The following is a 19814-nucleotide window of genomic DNA, read 5'->3' on the forward strand; positions in this document are numbered from 1 at the left end:
GTACTGATGTGAGCAATAGACCGCCCACCATCCAGTGCAGTCTGGTCTGGTATTTTAAACTCCGCAATTTGCCGGAATTAAAAATTAACCCCGCAGAACTCGTAACCGAACGGGTGGTAAGAAAAAAAAAACAATAGAGAACACAACACATAGCGCTTTTTTTTCGTTTGTATCCGGTTGTAGTGGTGGAATTGGTGATGTGATAAAGCTACCTTCTTCGCAGTATTTCCCCTTGTAGCCGCGAACGCATGAACACTTTCCGCTGACGCAGTGTCCGTGTCCGTTGCAGTCCGGAACCTCGCACTCGTCGTGCCGCAGAGAGCACTCTTTACCTTTCCAGCCCGGATTGCACTGGCACTCGCCGTTGATGTATTCACCCCGCTGGGAGCATAGCACCGGACAGACGCCTGCAAGAGATAAGGGTGTAGGGTGAGAGTGCTGGTGGTAAGGAAGTGACCGTTTTCGAATGAGGGAGAGATCCAAGAAATGTTTTCACGTCCCTTGTGAACCATTTGGGTTCGAAGAAAAAGTTTATAGACTGCAGATTTTTCCAGAAAGCCAGCTACCAAATTTGAATATTTCTCCTTGAAAAAATTATATTCAATCGCTTGGTTGACAAAAAAACAAATGATTCTAATAACACACACACTTGCCATGGGTTAAGGAAGCTGATGTATGCGAGGAACGTAATTGTTTAGAAAATTTTCAAAACAACATAGTAGGCTTACGCGTCGGATGGGAACATTCTTTGCTCCTGTCAGAATTTTTCAAAATTGGAAGTGGTTCTTATGAATTAGTTCTTTTTTTCTAACTTCGGTTGTGAATGTCGTGCTTGGAATAGCTTAAAAGCGTCCTTTATTCGCAAATTTTTACGTTGGAACGGAAATTGTCTCTGAGCGAGAAGATCAAAGAAGATAGTGCCCGGTTGGATACTGCTATAGGCAGATTACCAAAAGTCGTTTCCGAGAGTGAAATCACGATCCGCGGACAGGTAATCGAAACTATTATAGAAGATTTCAGGTGAAGATATGTGGAAGCCAGCAACGCACGCTTGTTGCTAGGCACCGACGCGCTTGTTTACATTGAGAAAAAATGGAATTCGAAGTGAAAATTCAAACGCGCAAATAAGAGTTTTCGGGTATTTTCCTTCGGTCATCTGCACATTGAAAATTTGAAGTTTAGTTAGTTATCGATTAAAGTTTCGCGGGTGTTTTTTTCAGTGGTGATTAAAGTGCATTCGAAAAAGTGTTCTGAAAATGAGAAGAAAAATAAAAGCGTTTCGAAAAGAAACCCCAAGTGAAGAAAGGTGATATTTTCGCACAAAATAAGAGCTACAGATGGAATTCCGTCGAAAATTCGGGTTGGTTGTATAGGAAAATGTTGTAGATTCCTCAAGTAGCAGTTTCGTGGTACACCGGCAAGGTTAGTGTATTGAAAAACGTATTTTTTATTTGCTCATGTCAGATACATGGTTAGGCAGTGGAGAGGGGTGTGTGCAGCGTAGGAGCTATGTTGTGGCTCCCATGTATAATGTCCTTAATGGACTCAATTATTGTAAATTATCCAATATTTTTTGGAGTTTTAATTTTTTTCGCCAATTTGTAAATTCAAAATCTGACAAATGGCTTTCCGGAGCGTGCCTGCCTCAAAATTCAATCAACTTACTCTCGCTGCAGTCATCCCCACCGTAGCCCGGATTGCACTGACAGTGCCCGAGCAGGCACTGTCCATTCCCGGAGCATCCGTTCGGACAATTTTGGGTCATATCCTCGGCAACGGTAGCGTAGAAGGTAATCTCCTGGGCGTCTCCGTCGTCGTTGTAGATCGAAAGGAACCAGTGGCCCGGTTCCATGTAGCGGGTCACTTCTCGTCGCATCGATGGCTGTAATGGCATGTTGGGATTAGTAAAAAAAGTTACACTCAAAAAAAATCGATAACACTCCGCTACGTTTGTACCTAGTTGAAGCATCTAGATTAGAATTCGATAAGCGCCCATTTTCTCCGAAGGATGGATGGGGTTGGCAAGAAAATGAAACTTCTGGGCGGGTGCATAAACACGCAAATGCTATCCACCGGGGTCGGTGATTAGGTAATCCGAAAGGAACGCTCAAAGGGCAGGATTCCACCACGTAAACGGAGTCGGAAACCGGATCGATACTACTTCGCCGATGAACTTTGGTTTCGATTTACGACTAACTAAACAAAATAATTACAGTAATAAACAGATCCTGGCGATTGGGAGTGGCACACCCACCCGGAACACCGAAGAAGGACGATGTACAACCCAACGAGGAAGATTATATAATCTAGTTTCTCGCTTCGATTAATAAACACACAGCCGGAGGGGGATTACCCTCGCGTTGTTCCCTTGTCAAACTCACGTTTCGTTTCGTTTGGCTCCCTTGAATCGATCAAAAAGAAATCAATTAAAGAGCTGAAATACATCTCTATACTTTATATCTATTTTGAGTCCCTAATTAATCAGTGCAGCAATATCCGTAAGCCACAGCTAGACAAAGAGGCAGACGATAATGGCGATACTTTATAGGCGACGTTTTGTACCGATGATGATGATGATGTGAAGATAACTCGTGGCTCAGTGTAGGCCGTTCCCGGTTCTGGCATGGCTACTTGCTTTGCTAACACGGGAGGGTGCATAACTTTATGTCAGCGGAAGAGGAAAATGCCGCCAGACGTTCGAGGAGAGAGAAAGCAAGGTTGCATCTGCCATACTTATGGTGTACGTTTCCTTCTCATCAGACAGAATTATGTGAGTGATGGGAAGGAGATGAAAGAGGGATGGATTGTGCCACTTTGAAGCACCCAAGGAACGCGCCACGTGCAGAAGAGAGGAATCAATTAGTGGTACCGGGAAGGATTACCTACCGAGCCGCCCGTCAGTGAGGTGTTTGTCGGGATTGTCAGGAATCTCGGAGGTATTAAAGATGGATTCCGTACGCGGTGTGAAGTGGCAGTGACTTATGTATACCGGGTTTGCATAGTCAAGGTTATTTACAGATGGTTGAGAATGTTTTAGTGGCTTGATTTGTACCAGTTTTGCAGCTTTGTCTAAAGTTGTTTAGCTTTGATCCTCTGAAATGCATTGAATATAAACATTTCGAAGAAAGTATCGCATTGTCACAAAAATAAGGAATGATCAGAATAATTTGATACGATGGCATGGAGTAAAAACATCGTGGCTGGTGTACTATTCTTTGTACTCATATACTAAAAATTAAGTTAACTCGAATTTAGAACACCGGATTGAGAGCACCATGGACATGTTCAAAAGAACTACTGAGAAATGTGTGATCTACAACCTTGTAGAAGACACCTAATTATAATCTAATTTTCCTAACTTATGCATACCCGAATATCTCAACCAATGAATTCTTGGATTTTTAGTTCTGAATTACGATCCTTTTAAATTGTAAAATTTCTGGATTTTGAGATTTCTAGTATTTTCAATTTGTTCTGTCTCTACCTGAGCACTGGATATCTGAATACATTGTATGCTGAATTTATTGAGTTTTAAGATTATTGATAACTAAATTCCGCGATATCAGTAGTATAATCGAATACGTTGATTCGTGGTTTTCTGAGCATTTGGTGTCAGGAATCATTTGTGTCAGAACCTTCTATTCACGGCATTGTCAGTTCGTAGTGTTCTCGATACCTTTGTGAATTTATCGATTCATATATTTCTTTATTCTATTTTTGAATTCAATCATTCTCTAAATCTTGGATTGTATAAATTTATTTTTCTTTGTTGATTTTTTTCGGCAAATTGGTGACTAAGAGAATCGAAAGATATGAAAATCCATTTCTATACTTGCCCGCGAAATATATTTTTGTTTGTTTATTCCTCTGTTTAGGGTCGCTGTGATGTAAAGTTCGGAATTTGCACATTCGGAAAGGTTTCAGAGCTTGATCACAAAGCAAAACAGAACGGCTGAAATGCAGGCTCGAAAGCTGACCAAATCATACAGATGCATCCTTATGTGTCAAATTGGATTTAAAACAACTTCCGAGACAGACGTTTTATAGTGCTGGGAGTTCCTAAGATGTTTCCTAGAAATATAAATTTGTTTTTGGGGAAACTTTACCGGTAAGTTGTTGGTCTGGCTGGGAATCTGCTGATGTGGTCGGAAGACTTCGATTTTCATTGCGATCAATCATAGTTTGAAATTAGCGCTCGTTCTAACGCAGTAGGCATATGTCTGTTCACAAAAGGGACAATTTTAAACCCAATAATAAAATGGAATGGTACTTTCAAATGCGTGTATTTGCTTAATCTTTCTTTCAATCGAATAATTTTCTAAGGAAGGTAGCAAAGGTAATAAAATTTTATTTTACGCAAACAATTGAATCAAATCATTCCATAAATTCGTCATCTAAACAATGTCGCTGCAGATTAGACGAAGTTGGGGAGAATTTGGGGGATTCTGTTCTTTTGGGATAAACTGTACTCCATAGTCGTAACATTGTAGCCCATCCTTGCTTTAATGGCAGCTGGCTAAATCTGTCCAAACCGTAGGGCTCTACTATAGGATTTAATGAAGAGTAGCATCCGTTTGTTGCGGAACTTCTTTTACTTCCGAATTCGTAGTGTTATCTGTCACTTGTCGATTGATTTCTTGCCACAGGAACAGATCCCTTGCGAAATCATAACTTTTTTGTGATGTTATCCATCGACTACACACCTAGAAAAAATCGTGTAAATTTACGTCTCCTGACATATACGAGCATCAAAATTGACTTACTTTTAAGTTTGATTTTAATTGTATATGACGTTGAATTTCGTAAATAACGTAATTTTACTCTACGTGTAGCATTTGTTCTGAATGACAGTAAGCGTAATTTTATGTCATTGCGCATGTAATGTATATGTTTTTATATCATTTCGTGAATTACGGTTTCTTAAATTCTGTCATGCTTGCAATTACGTCAACGATAAAATTCATATTTTATTGGTGTGTATGCTATATTTCCCCCTAAAGAGAAAATATTATTTCTACATCCTTCGTGTTTCATCAGCACCTGGTCGAACAGCGTACGGACCTACATTCTGGCCACTGTTTGTTGCTAGAGGCTTCATATGGGTTGTTTACTTGCACGATAATATTTTCAACCTGTTCGAAGACGAAGTCACCGCAGAGTACGGCGATTAGAATTATTTTTTTTCTGGCCAAATTATATCCAAATGATTGACGAATTGACGATATACGATTTCATTCCGAGGCTTGGATTTATATTTTTTAAAACATCTCGAAATTTCATCAAGCTCGGAGCACAGCAGCTTGAGTTACAGCTATTCCCAATCTCTAAACCTCTCATACGCAGAAGTTGTTTTAAGGTGAATATGTGTTCTAGGTGCATTTACGAAAATGAAAACAATCATTACTAGCATCTTCTGGGAAATCTAATCCAAGTTTTTTTTTCATATTCTTTTGTCGAGGCCCCTTTCAAAAATTTCCGGAGGGGACGTAATTAGTTGGAAAAATAGTCATCAATTTTCTATTAAATTTTGAGCTTTATATGACTTCTATGAATGTGTGAGTTAACCTTCTAAATTCCACTTCCTGATATTATGGAAAAAAAATGCTTTATATGATTTAACCACACCATGCAGACAACTTAATTTTGGGATGTAGTAGGTATTAGCTCTACTGAATTTCCAATGGCATATTTCAAAATGACACAGACCTAGGGGTACATTACAAGGTCATTTTCCCGTCGGCAAGCACCGTTTATTTTTAATGCCACTATGTACCACTATTATAGTATTATAATCAAGCTTTCGATTCCTTGTCACGAAAGAGAGACATCAATATGGTGCACCTACGTGACGTTATCGAATATGGGGAAGTTATATAAGTCCCGTATGTATTTTTGTGCTAATTGCATTATTCATCGTTCGCTAGTCAAATGAGAAGCATGTGGAAGCACGGTCTGATGGTGCCGTAAGATAAATGCAATCAGAATTTTTGTCGCCCATATATTGTTGCGCATGTCATTTTTGGTCATCAGCCTTATTCTGTATCTCACGCGGATTTGGCGTTTTTTGTCGTAGTAACCGTAGTTTCTGATCAGCTGATCATTTCTTGTTTTATTTCTCTTCTAACGTCACTTGGGTGGACACACCGTCCTACAAAATCATCGATTCGATCTAACATCAATTGAATCGGACTAAGGAAAGATGTTCGTCGAACAGGATTTCATGTGCACAGGAGCAGAGCAGAACTCACCACTGAATTGCCAAACAAACGTATTGTGGATTGCCTAATCATAGTACAATTATTAGAATGACGTTATGTAGGTTTCATTTACTGAAAAGAGAATAAATGCAGAATATTTGTCTCTTACATTGAGAAATAACTCCATTTGCATTACAATGATTGTAATGTAATGTGAACTGCCATTACGTACTGCAAAATTTACAGTTTACCTTTCGTGCCACATCGGTGTTAGTTTGGTGTCTTTTATGAAGTTCAGAAGTGGACTAGGTATATTGTAGCATGTATATAGCAGTGAAAATTTGAATAGTGTATGAAATGGTCAAAATCCCAAGCATCCGTTCAGAGGGTTGCGCATCCCAACCCAGCTACTATGAATGGCATCATCATACTATTCAAGGAATAGCATAGCTCGAACGAGCTTATGTTGAACGCGTGTTCTAAGTGGGATTATCGGGCAAAAAATGCACCAGACCTAGATTACGCTGTTTACTTATGTTCGAAGATTTTAAAGATGTCTTCTTCGGCTTTCAATTTCTCCTTATATAGCATATTAATGCTTTTATTGGTGATACCGTTTTTGAAGTAGGACTACGTTTTTGTTTTCGATATGGGGGTGCAATTTTAAACGCATATAATTCAGCCATCTCACGATAAATTTTCAAATTTTCTGCGCCTATCGCCCCGAAATACTTCTAAGAACAGATTCCAATAGATGCACCCAAAGATTTTTGATATCGTGACATTAAAAATTTAAATAATGTGCAACCTAGTCAAAATATCGCGCATTTACACACAGAAGATAGCGCTTCCCAAGTCTGGCACGACAGATTTGTGTACCTAGCGCGCTACGCTTCTATGAATGACGTCATCATCGACTATTTAAAGAACGGATTTGGCCGGACAAGCTCAGTTGCCCGTTGAACGACAGGCGGAGCAGATCACTGCGCTGTGTGTCGTTTCTTGTGTATCCTAGTTTTGTGTATTTTCAAAATGGCGGTGAAGATTGCTATGACAATGCATTTGCTATACCCCTGGAACTCTAACGACGATCTGTGCAAGTGTTCGTGTTATGCAAAGGTATTCCAATATTTTATAATGTCTTCTTTGTTAGCAATTCATTGATTTCTGGAACCCGAGATTTAAGGTTTCTTGGATTCCAGATTTATTTCATTTTGTTGCTCCTAGATAAATCATTTATTATATTTTAGAATAACTTGATCCTTCAATCCCTTAGACACTTATTTTCAAAACTCATCGATGTTTACATTCCTTTGATCCTTTTTATTAAACTTTATTGCTTCTAAATTATCACGATTCTTGCTAATAAAAGTCCTCGACATACGTAGCACATTTCAGAATTGACCATCTGTTTCGATTGCCATCACCGTTGATTATTTGTGTAAAGACAAATTGTGGGTCTGAATACATTGTACAGGTGTTTAATATTTGATTCCCAAATACTTCTTTACTTAATTTATTGAGATTTAAAACCTTTGATAACCAAATTCCGCGATAACGGCAGTTTCTCGTTTGAAGGAACCATTTTCAAATGTGTATCATTGAATACGTTGGTTCGTGATTTTCTGAGCCTTAGGTGTCAGGAAGCCTTTGCGTCAGAACCTTCTATTCGCAGACTTGTCGGTTCGTGGAGTTCTCGAGTCCTTTTTTTGATTATATGATTCATACATTTCGCTATTTCGAATTAAATTTTGGAAAATTGGTTACTAAGAGAAACGAATGATATAAAAATTGAGAGAAAGAATTTTGAAGTAGGACTTCGTCTTTGTTTTCGTTATGGGGATGTACTTTGTAACATCCAACAAAATCAAAAGGGTGTTAGGTTTTAAACGCTTAAAATTCCCACAACAAAATTTTTGAAATTTTTGCGCATATCACTTAGAAAATCTTCTAAGAAATAATTAGGATATAGTCCACTCCTGTGTATCCCATACGAATCATAAAGGACATAAATGTAACGGTATCTCTTAATATCTTTTAATCTCAATAGACAATCATTCTGCGTTTAGCGTGCACCGTAGAATGAAATTTCAAACGTTACATCGAAGTAGAAGAAAAGGTATGCAAAATTTTCATTTTCTTATGTGTAAGTGGAACCTTAAGTATGCTGGCAGGCCCGCGGTACGAAGCATCAATAGAAGGACAAAATAACAGATGGAGGTAACCCAGTAAGACCAGCTGGAAAAAGAGCCGGAACTCTGGTTGGTTCTAGTAACACAACCGAAGCACGCAGTGCGATGAACGAACCATCAGTACCCGGTATCACTTGTTTTGGATTCCAGATCAAACAGTGGTGCCGAGTATTTTCAGCTTCGGGGAACACATGCAAATATCTTAATTTTCCTGGGTCAGCTTTAGAGATAGGCAAAACAGTTTACTTCGAAAAACGACTTTTCAAACTTTGCAATGGACGAGGAAACTTGGAAAATTGACTTAAGACAAATTCCAGTTCTAAAGTTTCACCTTGTTAAGCGTAAGGGGGATGCTCCGGGGAAGTTTAAATTGGTCTTCGCAGATGAATTCGACGGCAAGTAGATGATTTGGTAAGGCATTTGCAGTTTTGGAAGTAAAAGAATGTCTCACATCACCCTGAGTCTCAACCCCGAACTATTTACCGGTGTGCTCATTCTATTTTATCTTCACCTATAGCCATTCAAATTAAACACAAAATGCGTGTCAATTTCTAGAACACCCATTCGTTGCAAGGAATCGAAAGTTTGATTATAATACTAGTACACAATTATATTACACGTATTATAACTGAACGGGGTTTGCCGATGGGAAAATGGCCACGGAATGTACCGCTAGGTTTCTGTAATTCTAAAATGGGTCATTGGAAAATCGCTAGAGCTAACACCTACTACATCCCGAGATTAAGTTGTTTGCATGGGGTGATTGGATCATATGCGAAACCACTGCCGGCCAGTGAGATTTAGAAGGTTAATAGATACACATGCTAAAAAACCCCCTGGGTCTCTCTTATTTCTACAAAATGACAAAGAGTTGATACAGTTAGGGATACAACTGGAGTCATGTAGAATGCACTGAGGGCTGTTCATTCAAATATTTCTGTATTCCAACTTTTCTATCAAAATTTAGAAATGGGTCTCTATATTGAAAAATCACAATGTAGCGGCGGCAATTCCCCCTGTTAGTGAGATCAATCTCATCACTCAAGCACCGTTGATAACATCTGGGAGAAAGTTTGCAATCAAAACAGACTCCACTGTTTCGTATTGCGACGATTCAGCATGCTAAGTGAAATTATGTGCACCCCCAAAATCTATAATCCGTTCCGTACATAATCTGCAACAATAACACATAAAAAAACTTGAATCTTTCAACAACAGCTATTCATGTTGATGCTGATTGCAACATTTAATAGGCTCCGTTTTAACTTCAGTTTCAGATCAAGTTGTCATACCATTACTTTGCTCTCATCCTTGAACTCGGGGACCTTGTAGCAACATATGCCTTGGCCAAAACCTTGAACAGTACCAGTATTGCATTAATTATGTGATGGAACTGGATAAAGGTAACAGCATGATTTTTCAGAAAGATGTAGGATTTCATGCAACTGGCCAACGACTGAGAATTGTCAGTCAAAGAGAATAGAATATAAATAAATAAAAAAAAATCAGTGCATTGCTGTGAATATCGATTTGAAAGTGACTTTTAATCTAATAGACCAGTGATGCTCAACCTGGGGTCCGCGGAAGTTTCTCTGGGGGTCCGCGAATAAGGAAATATCTCATCCGGTTGGATTTTTGAATTTAAAGTTTTTTTTTGTAACAAAAAGAAAATATTTCTTGCAACCAAAATCGATCTTCACCAGCAGTATTATATCGGCGCATCCGGCTGGGCAGTATAATGAATCTGCCACAAAAAAAGTTAACCGGTTAACCGGAAAAATATTATTTCGATTGGCTTTAAACAAAATCCTCTCTGACTTACAGTCATGTACTGTTGAGGTGTTAATAAAATAGAAAACGAATCTTACCCAGGTAACCAATAAGCTTGCAAAATGCGCTTAAACGGCTACCTGATAAGCATTTAAGTTGTTTTAAATGCTATTTACAAGTTGCTTTTGGCAAAATATACAGCTATTTTACTGCTGTACCATAAAAATGCTTCTTTAGTGCTGTTGTGCATTCAGAATGCTGCTTATTGGCAAGAAGTTTTTAAACAGTTTTTTTGAATGCAGATTACCAATCGTTATGCTAATATACTGCAAGAAGCAACTGACATGCAAATTATATGCCACTTTACTGCATGCACTAATGCTTATTGGTTATTTGGGTAATCTCAAGAAAGTGACATACATACAGTTACACCACGTGAGAAACTGTGTATGGATAACGTTTGAAAGCCCGGGCAGAAAATTTCATTGAGAAATATAACATGCAACACGGCATCGAATATAACAACGTTAAAACCAAGATCCTGAATATATGAATGACGATAAAACTGCGCTACGCATTATCCAACGGGGAAAAACGATCGGAAAAGGTGAGTGAAGCTAAGCAATCATGTGAAAAAAATTCCCCCCAGAGGCGAGACTCGAACTCGCAACCTTTGAGACTCCGGCCCAATGCACCAAATGTGTTGGGGTGATCAGTTGCCGTTGTGTGTGATTCTCGCTTTGCAGGCAGGGTACGATCACCGTCGCCAGTGGGATAATCATATGTTCTTTCTGGGATGTCGCCATACCCAGGGATAGCATAAGGGTTAGTGCATTGGGCCGGAGTCTCAAAGGTTGCGAGTTCGAGTCTCGCCTCTGGGGGGAATTTTTTCATATGATTGCTTAGCTTCACTCACCATTTCCGATCGTTTTCCCCGTTGGATACCACCAGTTATAAATAAGGTATTGGCACTTAAGTCAAAAGACAAAAAAATTGAATTATTAGATACTTGAGGAATAATTTTCAGTGGCATTCCAAAAAGGGATCGTGTTGTTAACCCTTGAAGGCGCAAAGCAATTTTTTTCAAATTTTCTGAAAATTGTCTAACAGTTTTAATACGTTACTATGATAATTTTGAGATGGTTTTCGCAATGTTGTTTTAAAACAACATTGCGCATTTAAGGGTTAAACACTGTGCACCTTAGACACTAAGAAAAATCAACCTTCTATAACCAATACAAAAAAAAAAGTTGATAAAACACAATCAATTGGTCAAGTAATAACTGATGCAAAGCGCATCTAGCTTCCTGTACTATCATCGAATCTAGCTTCCTGTACCAACAACGATTGATCTAGTGTCTCCATATCAACAACCAGCACAATAAATGCCGATAAACACGAACTTTCAACAATGACAAGCAAGAAACAAAATAACTGCCGACTTCGAACATTATGAAAGTATTGGGTACCGATCAAGACATTAACGTGAACAATTGCGCGAGAGAAGGCAAATGGACTGATTAAATACGCAGCAGCAAGCTGCATCCACAAGCCCCTTTGGTCCGCAGTAACTTTGTGTTATTCTTTTATTTTTACATGATGTAAAAACACGAAAGCTACACCGCTAAGTTGAACTCAAAGCCACGCATTGAGACGTGTAAAATATAATAAAAATAAATATAGAAATCGAGCCGTGGGGGTGCCCCACCAAATTGAAACGGTCGGTACGGTTGTCCACGTTTCTTCCTTATTCAAGGTTTAAAATGGTACGTTGATTACATTCTTCATTGAATGAATAATTTGATTGCCGTACAATTTTGAATCATCTTCATTTTGTACGCTGCACAATTGGCCTGGCCGCTTTAATGATTGTGTCGCATGCCATATGTACCACAAACATTAATACTGACAAGAAAAAATGTAGGTGAATGTCTGCAATTTTTCAGGATCCCTACATGTATTGGCTGTGTTTGTGTAGACTAGACTAGACTAGCACGTTTATGTCAAATTTGAAGTTTTTTTACCCGTCATTACTCCAATAAATTTAGTTTACTTTAGAGCCTTATTATTAGTTTTGTGTTTCAGTTCGACCCTGAGGCAGTAAGCTGGACGCAGTTTTGGAATTCGATGCGCACCTAACCTTAGACAGAATGTCACCAGGAGCGCCATTTTGTTTTTTTTTGTTCTTGAAAAAAATTATAAGCTTTGCTGGTGCACATTTTTCAGACTGGATTAGTGCAAACATTGTGTAATTTCCTTCAGTACAATAAAATTTCCCAACCTTCAAAATCTCTGCTTCCTGTTTCTTCCGAAATTTCGAAAAGGAGTCCATATATGGAAAGCCATGTGCTCAACTATTCATCACTCTCTATGCATAATTCATGCCGGATAGAAGTTTTCGAAATTACGAATTTTTATTTTCTAAGCCATAAATAAGGTATATTTTCTCAAATGGACGTTAGAATGGTCTGAAATTCAATAACGTGAATTTTGTGATGGAAGAAATGAACCTACCTAATTCGTCGTAACTTCATTTAGTTGAACTATGAACACTTTACGACTATTCCAACATTATTGAATGTGAGTTGAAGTTAAAAAAAGTTTGCTATGCTATAGAAAAATGAGATGTGCAAATATCAATGGGTGGAATCATAAAAAAGTGCAAATTATAACTAATCAGAAGTTATTTCCTGAATGTTTCTCGGAAAGGCGAAATTCTTACGATGTATTTGCTATTTTTATCAAAAAAAAAAAAACTCAAAGGCTTACAGTTTATGAGTAACGAAGCATATTAGCTGATGTGCTACTTTTGAATTGTTACAAAATATTTCTAGTATCCTAGTATTTCGATAAATAGTAAAGTTTAAGATTATTGATGATGATATTTTGATTTAGTCCGTTTTCTGTGTATTCGACTTCATCCCTATATCGTATACGTTCCACACTTATCTCTTTCATATTACGCTCACTTGTGGCATATGTTTGCATTTGTGGCAAGACGTACCGAAACATCCAGCACGTTGTTTGGTCATGTACTGAGTATCGTTGTGCCAGGTCGTTCTTGTTAGATTCATTGCGGGCACTAGGTAGACCATCGGATGTTCCATTTCGTGACATTTTGGTAAGCCGAGACCTTGCTTGACTAGGTGTTTGCTCAGGAACATAAATAGTGTCTCTGTTTTTGGAGCTCGCTAAGTTAGTGATAATACTTAATATGATAAGACGTTATGGAAAAAAACCTATTTTAATCCACCTAGCGGTGCAATTGTGCCTTTCTCAATTATGAATCACGAGAATGTGTGCGTTGTTTATATTCATTAAAAGAGTTCGAGTTCTAAAATTTTGAAAAAAAACAGCCACGGTAATATTGAACTGAAAAAAGGTGCGAAATCGGCAAAGTCCCAAAAAGTCGATTTTTACAAAAAAAAATTTTTTCGAGATAACATAAAATCTCGACGTTTCATGCATTTTAAAGATGTTTGGCATCAAAAATACGAATTCGATTTCTGAAATTTCATGGGGTCCCCCCTTTGAAAAAAAAAAAATTGAGTTCTGGCTTATATGGGAATTTCATATGTGACCGAACGATTTAGTCTATATTTCCGGACCCATATAAGCGATCCGTACGAAATTTTATAGACATCTGTGGGGATATTATAGCTATCATTTGGAACTAAGTTTGTGAAAATCGGCCCAACCATTTCAGGGAAACTGATGTGAGTTCGTAAATTTTGAAAGATGGCCGCTTTCCCGGGCACTCCGGAACCGTCTATGGTGGTCAATGTAATCAACGAAAGTTTGGTTGGCCGTCGGTGACCTAGAACAGCAAATTTATGTTGTTTGAGAGACATTTTAGCGAAATTTTTACCTTTTTTGCTTTCATCGGAGTATCGGTTTGAATCACAATTTGCTATGTGATCGCACGCCACAACCTGTAACTCCGGAACCGGAAGTCGGATCGGGATGAAATTAAATAGCCATTTCGGGGACGCAATACCTTTCATTTAAGGCCAAGTTTAGTCGAATCGGTCTAGCCATCTCCGAGAAACCGATGTGACTGTTATTCTGAATTTAGATACTTCCGCCGGGGCTTCCGGAACCGAGGATGGTGGCCAATGTGGCCAAATAGACTTTGAATGGATGTTAGTGACCTAATACTACAAATCGAAGCAGTTGTGGTCATATTTTGGAAATTTTTTCACCTTTATACATTCATTGCAGAATTTATTAAAATCGACATTTTCTGCGTGTTCGTACTTATCACCCTGTAATTCCGGAACCGGAAGTCGGATCCATTAGAAATTCAATAGCAGCCTATGGGAACGTTGCACCTTTCATTTGAGACTAAGTTTGTCAAAATCGGTTCAGCCATCTCTGAGAAAAATGAGTGACATTTTTGGTCACATACACACACATACACACACATACATACATACACACATACATACACACACAGACATTTGCCGAACTCGACGAACTGAATCGAATGGTATATGTCACTCGGCCCTCCGGGCCTCCGTTAAAAAGTCGGTTTTCAGAGCAATTGCAATACCTTTCTATTGAGAAAGGCAAAAAATCATTTTTTTAGAAACTATTGTTTCTTCAAGTTCCACGAAAAAAAAATCAACAAAAATAGAAAATATTTACTATTAGTTTTCAGTCATTTTAATTCATTTTCTTTAGAAAAACGAGAGTTACCTCTTGTATTAGAAAATTCTCAAATTGTTTTTCTTGGTTTTAAGAAAATACCAAAATGGAAATACTTTTAAGAGAATTTAAAAGGCCATTATTTTGGCATTTAAAGCTAGCGTAGAGTCTTCGTTTAAAAAATCACCTTAAAATGTTGCTTGATTATGATTCGGTATTTTTCTTAAAATTAATTTGAAGACAATACCGTAAAAAGAAGATCTCGGCTCTGCACGCTTGCGTGAATACACTATTTTAGTTTTATTTCTTCTCCGTATGTAAAATGTTCATTATTTGTAGAGTTCTGAATTACTTAGACGATTCATTTTAAAAGGCCTAAGCACCAAATGGTAAAACAGGTTCCTGATTTCATTCAAAAATCTTTTTCAAACGCAACATATACTTTTTGATTTCTTACGATGACATACATGACAAACTGTGTGTGACAAAATCGGTATTAGGGTGAATCCCAATCTGAATAAAACTTGAAGGTTGAACAACAAACCATTATGTCCCTGCCATCGACAGTAGATTGATTCCGGATAGCTGCGATTGTGATTCTCCAACGCAACAACCCTATTTTCATCCTTCAACTCAAAAACCATCCGATCAAAGTAGACGGGTGCGCTATAGAATTCTACGCTGTATGCTGTATGCTATATGTCGTGTACCTCAAAAGTCATAACAAGCTAGTATGCAATACTCACATGGCTGGCGGCACGTGTTTGGCGTGCGTTGAAACCGCTCAGCACCTCCTTGAAGTGGTACTGGGTGTGCGTCGGTAGGGCATTGCGCCGGGCGTAAACACCGATCGAAGCCCCGCGCGGTATTCCGTAATCGAACTTGACGTAGGCCGGTTCCGACTGGTAGAACTGCATGTTCCAGTAGCTGTACGGGGGGATCTCCTTCGACAGGCGCTGACCGAGCGTGATCTGCGAGAAGGTGGTGCCATCGGGTGGGAAACTTCGTGCTGGGAATGTTCGTGCACCTGGTTGTAGTTTTTTGTTGTTGTTGTTGGTGGTGGTGGTTTATTTTCGTTTGGTGCGAGGGATAGGACACAGAGAGCACAGAAACACACAAAAATACAGAACAGTAGGCCCCGCCCGGGTTGTTTTGGGGGTAGTGCAGGTACAGAAGTTTTGGTTTTTTTTTGGTTAGCAGGAGTGAGAGGAGAGAAGAAAAGAAAAAAAAGATGAGAAAAGTTAGTATACAACAGGAGCACTGACTTGGTGGCTTGTTTTAATGCCTCGAAAGTGGATGAACGCTTTGTGAATATTAATTAATTTCTATGCTAACGCGAAAGTTAATACAGAAGTGAGCAGAGTGAAGCATGCAAAGCATTTTTCCTCCGACTGAGGATGAGTTTTCCCGGATGTAAAAGAATGGCTGAACGTGTTAGCAAGGTATGGAATGTCGATTTTGGGTTAGCTCTTCGGATGGTTCCTTGAGATGTTTAATTCTTTTTCGTTGCTGGTGATGGAGTCTTTTATATGTCTTCCGCTATGTACACGTCGTCACGGATGATTTTAAATTTGCATTAGCTCACCTTCCAGGATTAGAATCGGCGGTGGGGTAATCTTTGGGCATTCCCACACTGGTGGCATCGTACCGTCTGTATCTTGTTCAGTGATGGTCGTTTCCGTAGATTGTTCCTCGGATCTTGACACCGTGGATTTTATCTCATTTGTTTTGAAATCAGGAGCTTCGGAGCTATCTTCAACCTCTTCAAAGGAACCACTTTCATCGATTACATTTATTACCTGGTATTTTTCGAAAAGTGAAGAATTGGGACATTTTATAGGACAGGGTGGAGCAGGTGGTGGTTCAGGTGGACAAGAATGGTTTGAATCAACAGTTTCTCGATCGAATTCGGATGGGTTCGGCCGGGGAATATACTCGGATGGAGTTGGTATCGATACCTGCAGAACATATACCGAGTGCTGAACTGTCCCGGTCCCATTGTCCGTTGCTATAGATATATTGACTAACAAACGTGGCAAAACAGGACCTTCTTTTTGCTCGTCATTCGATCCAACAGCTTCGTGAACCAGATAAATCGGTACCTGAGGAGGACTGATGGGAACAGGAACTATTTGGCTTCTATTCTCCACAGGCGAAGGCAGCGTGTGAATTTCCACACGTTCCGATTCTTGACCCTGTTTTTCCTGAACGTTCTTATAGTAAAGCTTATTTCTTGTTTTCCTCATCTCTTCACCACTAATTGGACCATCTTCGAGGCTAATGAGCTCAACGTCCACAACATCGTCCATCTCCGCACCGTTGAGATGTTCGTATAGTGCCAATGGATCATCATTTGGCAGTTTCTCCTCCTCGATGTAACCAAGTTTAGCAACGTAATCTAGCTGGATATCGTCAGCAGAAGACACGACCGAGACCACCGTACTTGACTCCACATCAAATGAATTATTTGTGATTAAATCAGGATCATTGTTAGTTGTAACATATGTTATGTCATTATCATTAGCGGTAAAAATTTCATCAGCATCCTCTTGCTCATCCGGCTGAGAATCGTAATCGGATGAGCTGGTGCTCGCAGTTGATTGAAAATTCAGCTCATACTCCCCGTCGTCGTCGTCGCCGTTGTCTTCGTCGACGACGGTGTCGTGGTTGTCGTCATCGCCATATGCTGGTTGCTCATTTGACTCCAGCGTACCGGAAGCGGAAGATAGCGGTAATGATTGTGATTGTGATAGAGTGGAAGATGAATAGGTGGAAGGTGAAGTAGTTGCGGTAGTAGAGACAAACAAAACATCAGAAACAATAGGACCAACACCGTGCGCGGCAGAAGAGTAGACGTGGGATAATGATGCCGTTACGTCACCACCCAAGTCGTCGTCGTCGGCGTAGGATGAACTAACACCATTATCGTTAATACCATCACCGTCACCGCTAGTAGTAGTAGATTCTACGCTAATATCATGCAAAACTAAATTATCTGAATAATCAGCATGCCAGTCAGCAGCCATTTGCGGTTGTGACATCCCTGCTTCAATCCCCTCAAGGTTGTCTAGGTGATTGGTGTTAGAAACACTTCTACGCGGTCTACTGTGTTGCGAAGATGGAATGTTTACTGTACCTCCGTTGTTGTTGTTGTTGCTGTTGGCATTGCTAATGCTATTGCTGTTGGCCGGCGCGGTTGACGCCGCGGACGATGACGCGGAGGTGGAAGCGGAACTTAACGAGGGCGAATCGGCGGCACTGCTGCCGCTGCTGCCACCACTAAGACCGTCGCTTCCAGCTGATTTTGCCCGTCCGGAAGCCGGACCACTTCCCACTTCCGAGGCCCGATTCGCGTCCGCTATCGTACTTTTGGCTGCAGAGATTTCTGCTTTTTCATCGACTAGAACTGTACAGGGGTTGGTGGTTGGATATGATATACTTAATACATTAGATGCTGCGAATGATAATAGAATTAAGATTAATTAGCTTGTTTTTCGTTACAGATACAGATGGAGTGGCCGCCGCATGGAACACACCGATAGTTGGGGGCTGGTGGCGGTGGAGACAGTTTAGTGGGAAACGATGCGAAGTGGGAAACCGCACAGCAAACATAAACATAGCAGACTGTGAGGGTACGCGTTTGACAGTGAGTGATGAATATGTGTGGAATCCCGAGTCGGTACATTGATAAGAGTGCTTTTTCGTTGACATTTGGCAAACATGATCACACAACTTAATTTTGGTGAAAAACGAACCACATCCAGAGCTGACATTCTACGCGGGATTAAGGTATGTATGTTGGGCTTTAATGTTAGCTTCTGATGGGAAAGAAAGGAGCATATGTGTGTAATGAGTCGTCAAACAGGATAAATCCTAGCTGAAACCGTAGATTCCCCTTGCGCTATTTTCCTTTAATGGTCACTTGAAATTGGAAGCCCCTAATTTCGTATTCGGTAGCACAGATATACAGACACAAGGCTCGGCAAAATTCCATTTGCCGTAAAGCAAATTGAGTGATTAAAAATCACCGAAAATTGCTCCCCTCAGAATGCGCGTTGATGCCTATTCCGGGCGCAGGGTTAGGGAGTTTTAATGACATGATATAGAGTTTCTACCGCTCACATTTCGTACCGCCACCTTTGTTCCACGCAAGAACGGTCAAAAGTAGGGTTTGTGCAAAATTAGCTTTTGTCCGATGCTGCCTGTTTCGGACGCACACGTACTCAAACACTATCCCGAGCCGGTTTTTTTTGCTGGCCGCCACCCTCACAGACGAGGATACCAAAAGTTAATGGCATAGCATTTTCGCTTTGATTCCCGTCCCGTTTGTTTCGGTCGGGTCGGGGACAGTGTTGCCATTTTAACAAAGCAATATGGGGGAACTTTAGAATTTCTCCGAAAAATCTGAACCAATCTAGTTTTACTTACAAATCGTTAACTAGATAATTCAGTACACGCGGCACCACTGGTCGGAGGGCGTAGAGTAACCCAGTGGAAACATATCCCCGCCATCCACGATGCCAGCGGAAAGGATTTTTATGTGCGCTTTGACCCGTTCGCCAAAACTATCGGTGTTCCCGGCGCGGCTCTCCTATAATTATGCTATTAAATTTGAATTAAAAAAAACTAACAATTACCTGTTAATAATAATGTTATAACAAGTATAACACTTAATAATATAACTAGTATAGCCGTACACTTCCATGTACATTTGGTGAAGGTGAAGCCTTTGCGAAAGTTCAGCGGCGCTGAGTAGTGATGTGACGGGGGACCACACATGGCGCTCCGGGGCGGTAGGACCGGACCCATGCAGTTGCGGTCGTAGCTCTTGAGTGTGTCCTTCGTGGGAGTTGAACAGGCGGAGCCCGTTTTGTAGTCTATCGGTGATCCCTTGTTGTTAATGGCTGCAATTAGAGAAAGAGAGAGAGAGAGGGAAAAATGAATACAGGGGATGAGTAAACATAATCTTTGAAAAATTGAAATTTAAGGGTTACACATTAGCCAGCGC

The 19814-nt window shown here is 39.9% G+C and overlaps 2 protein-coding genes across 10 annotated transcripts in view; both read right to left on the reverse strand.

The window, feature by feature from the left end:
* Positions 1-19814, reverse strand: part of LOC131688976 (teneurin-m) — a 573241-nt gene that overhangs the window by 43971 nt on the left and 509456 nt on the right. For 8 of the 9 annotated variants that reach the window (XM_058973677.1, XM_058973678.1, XM_058973676.1 and 5 more), the window contains 5 exons: positions 19444-19710; positions 17943-18260; positions 15553-15833; positions 1666-1882; positions 213-407 (listed from right to left, as the gene is read on the reverse strand). In XM_058973677.1, the coding sequence (XP_058829660.1) occupies positions 213-407; positions 1666-1882; positions 15553-15833; positions 17943-18260; positions 19444-19710 (1278 nt within the window). The remainder of the gene's footprint in view (positions 1-212; positions 408-1665; positions 1883-15552; positions 15834-17942; positions 18261-19443; positions 19711-19814) is intronic. The other variant, XM_058973673.1, reaches the window with a different exon arrangement.
* LOC131688977 (uncharacterized) lies at positions 15840-17936 on the reverse strand. Its single transcript, XM_058973680.1, has one exon. The coding sequence runs from the start codon at positions 17845-17847 to the stop codon at positions 16372-16374; it is 1476 nt and encodes a 491-aa protein (XP_058829663.1). The 5' UTR covers positions 17848-17936; the 3' UTR covers positions 15840-16371.

This window comes from Topomyia yanbarensis, chromosome 3 (genome assembly GCF_030247195.1).
Source record: "Topomyia yanbarensis strain Yona2022 chromosome 3, ASM3024719v1, whole genome shotgun sequence".
Classification (NCBI taxonomy): domain Eukaryota; kingdom Metazoa; phylum Arthropoda; class Insecta; order Diptera; family Culicidae; genus Topomyia; species Topomyia yanbarensis.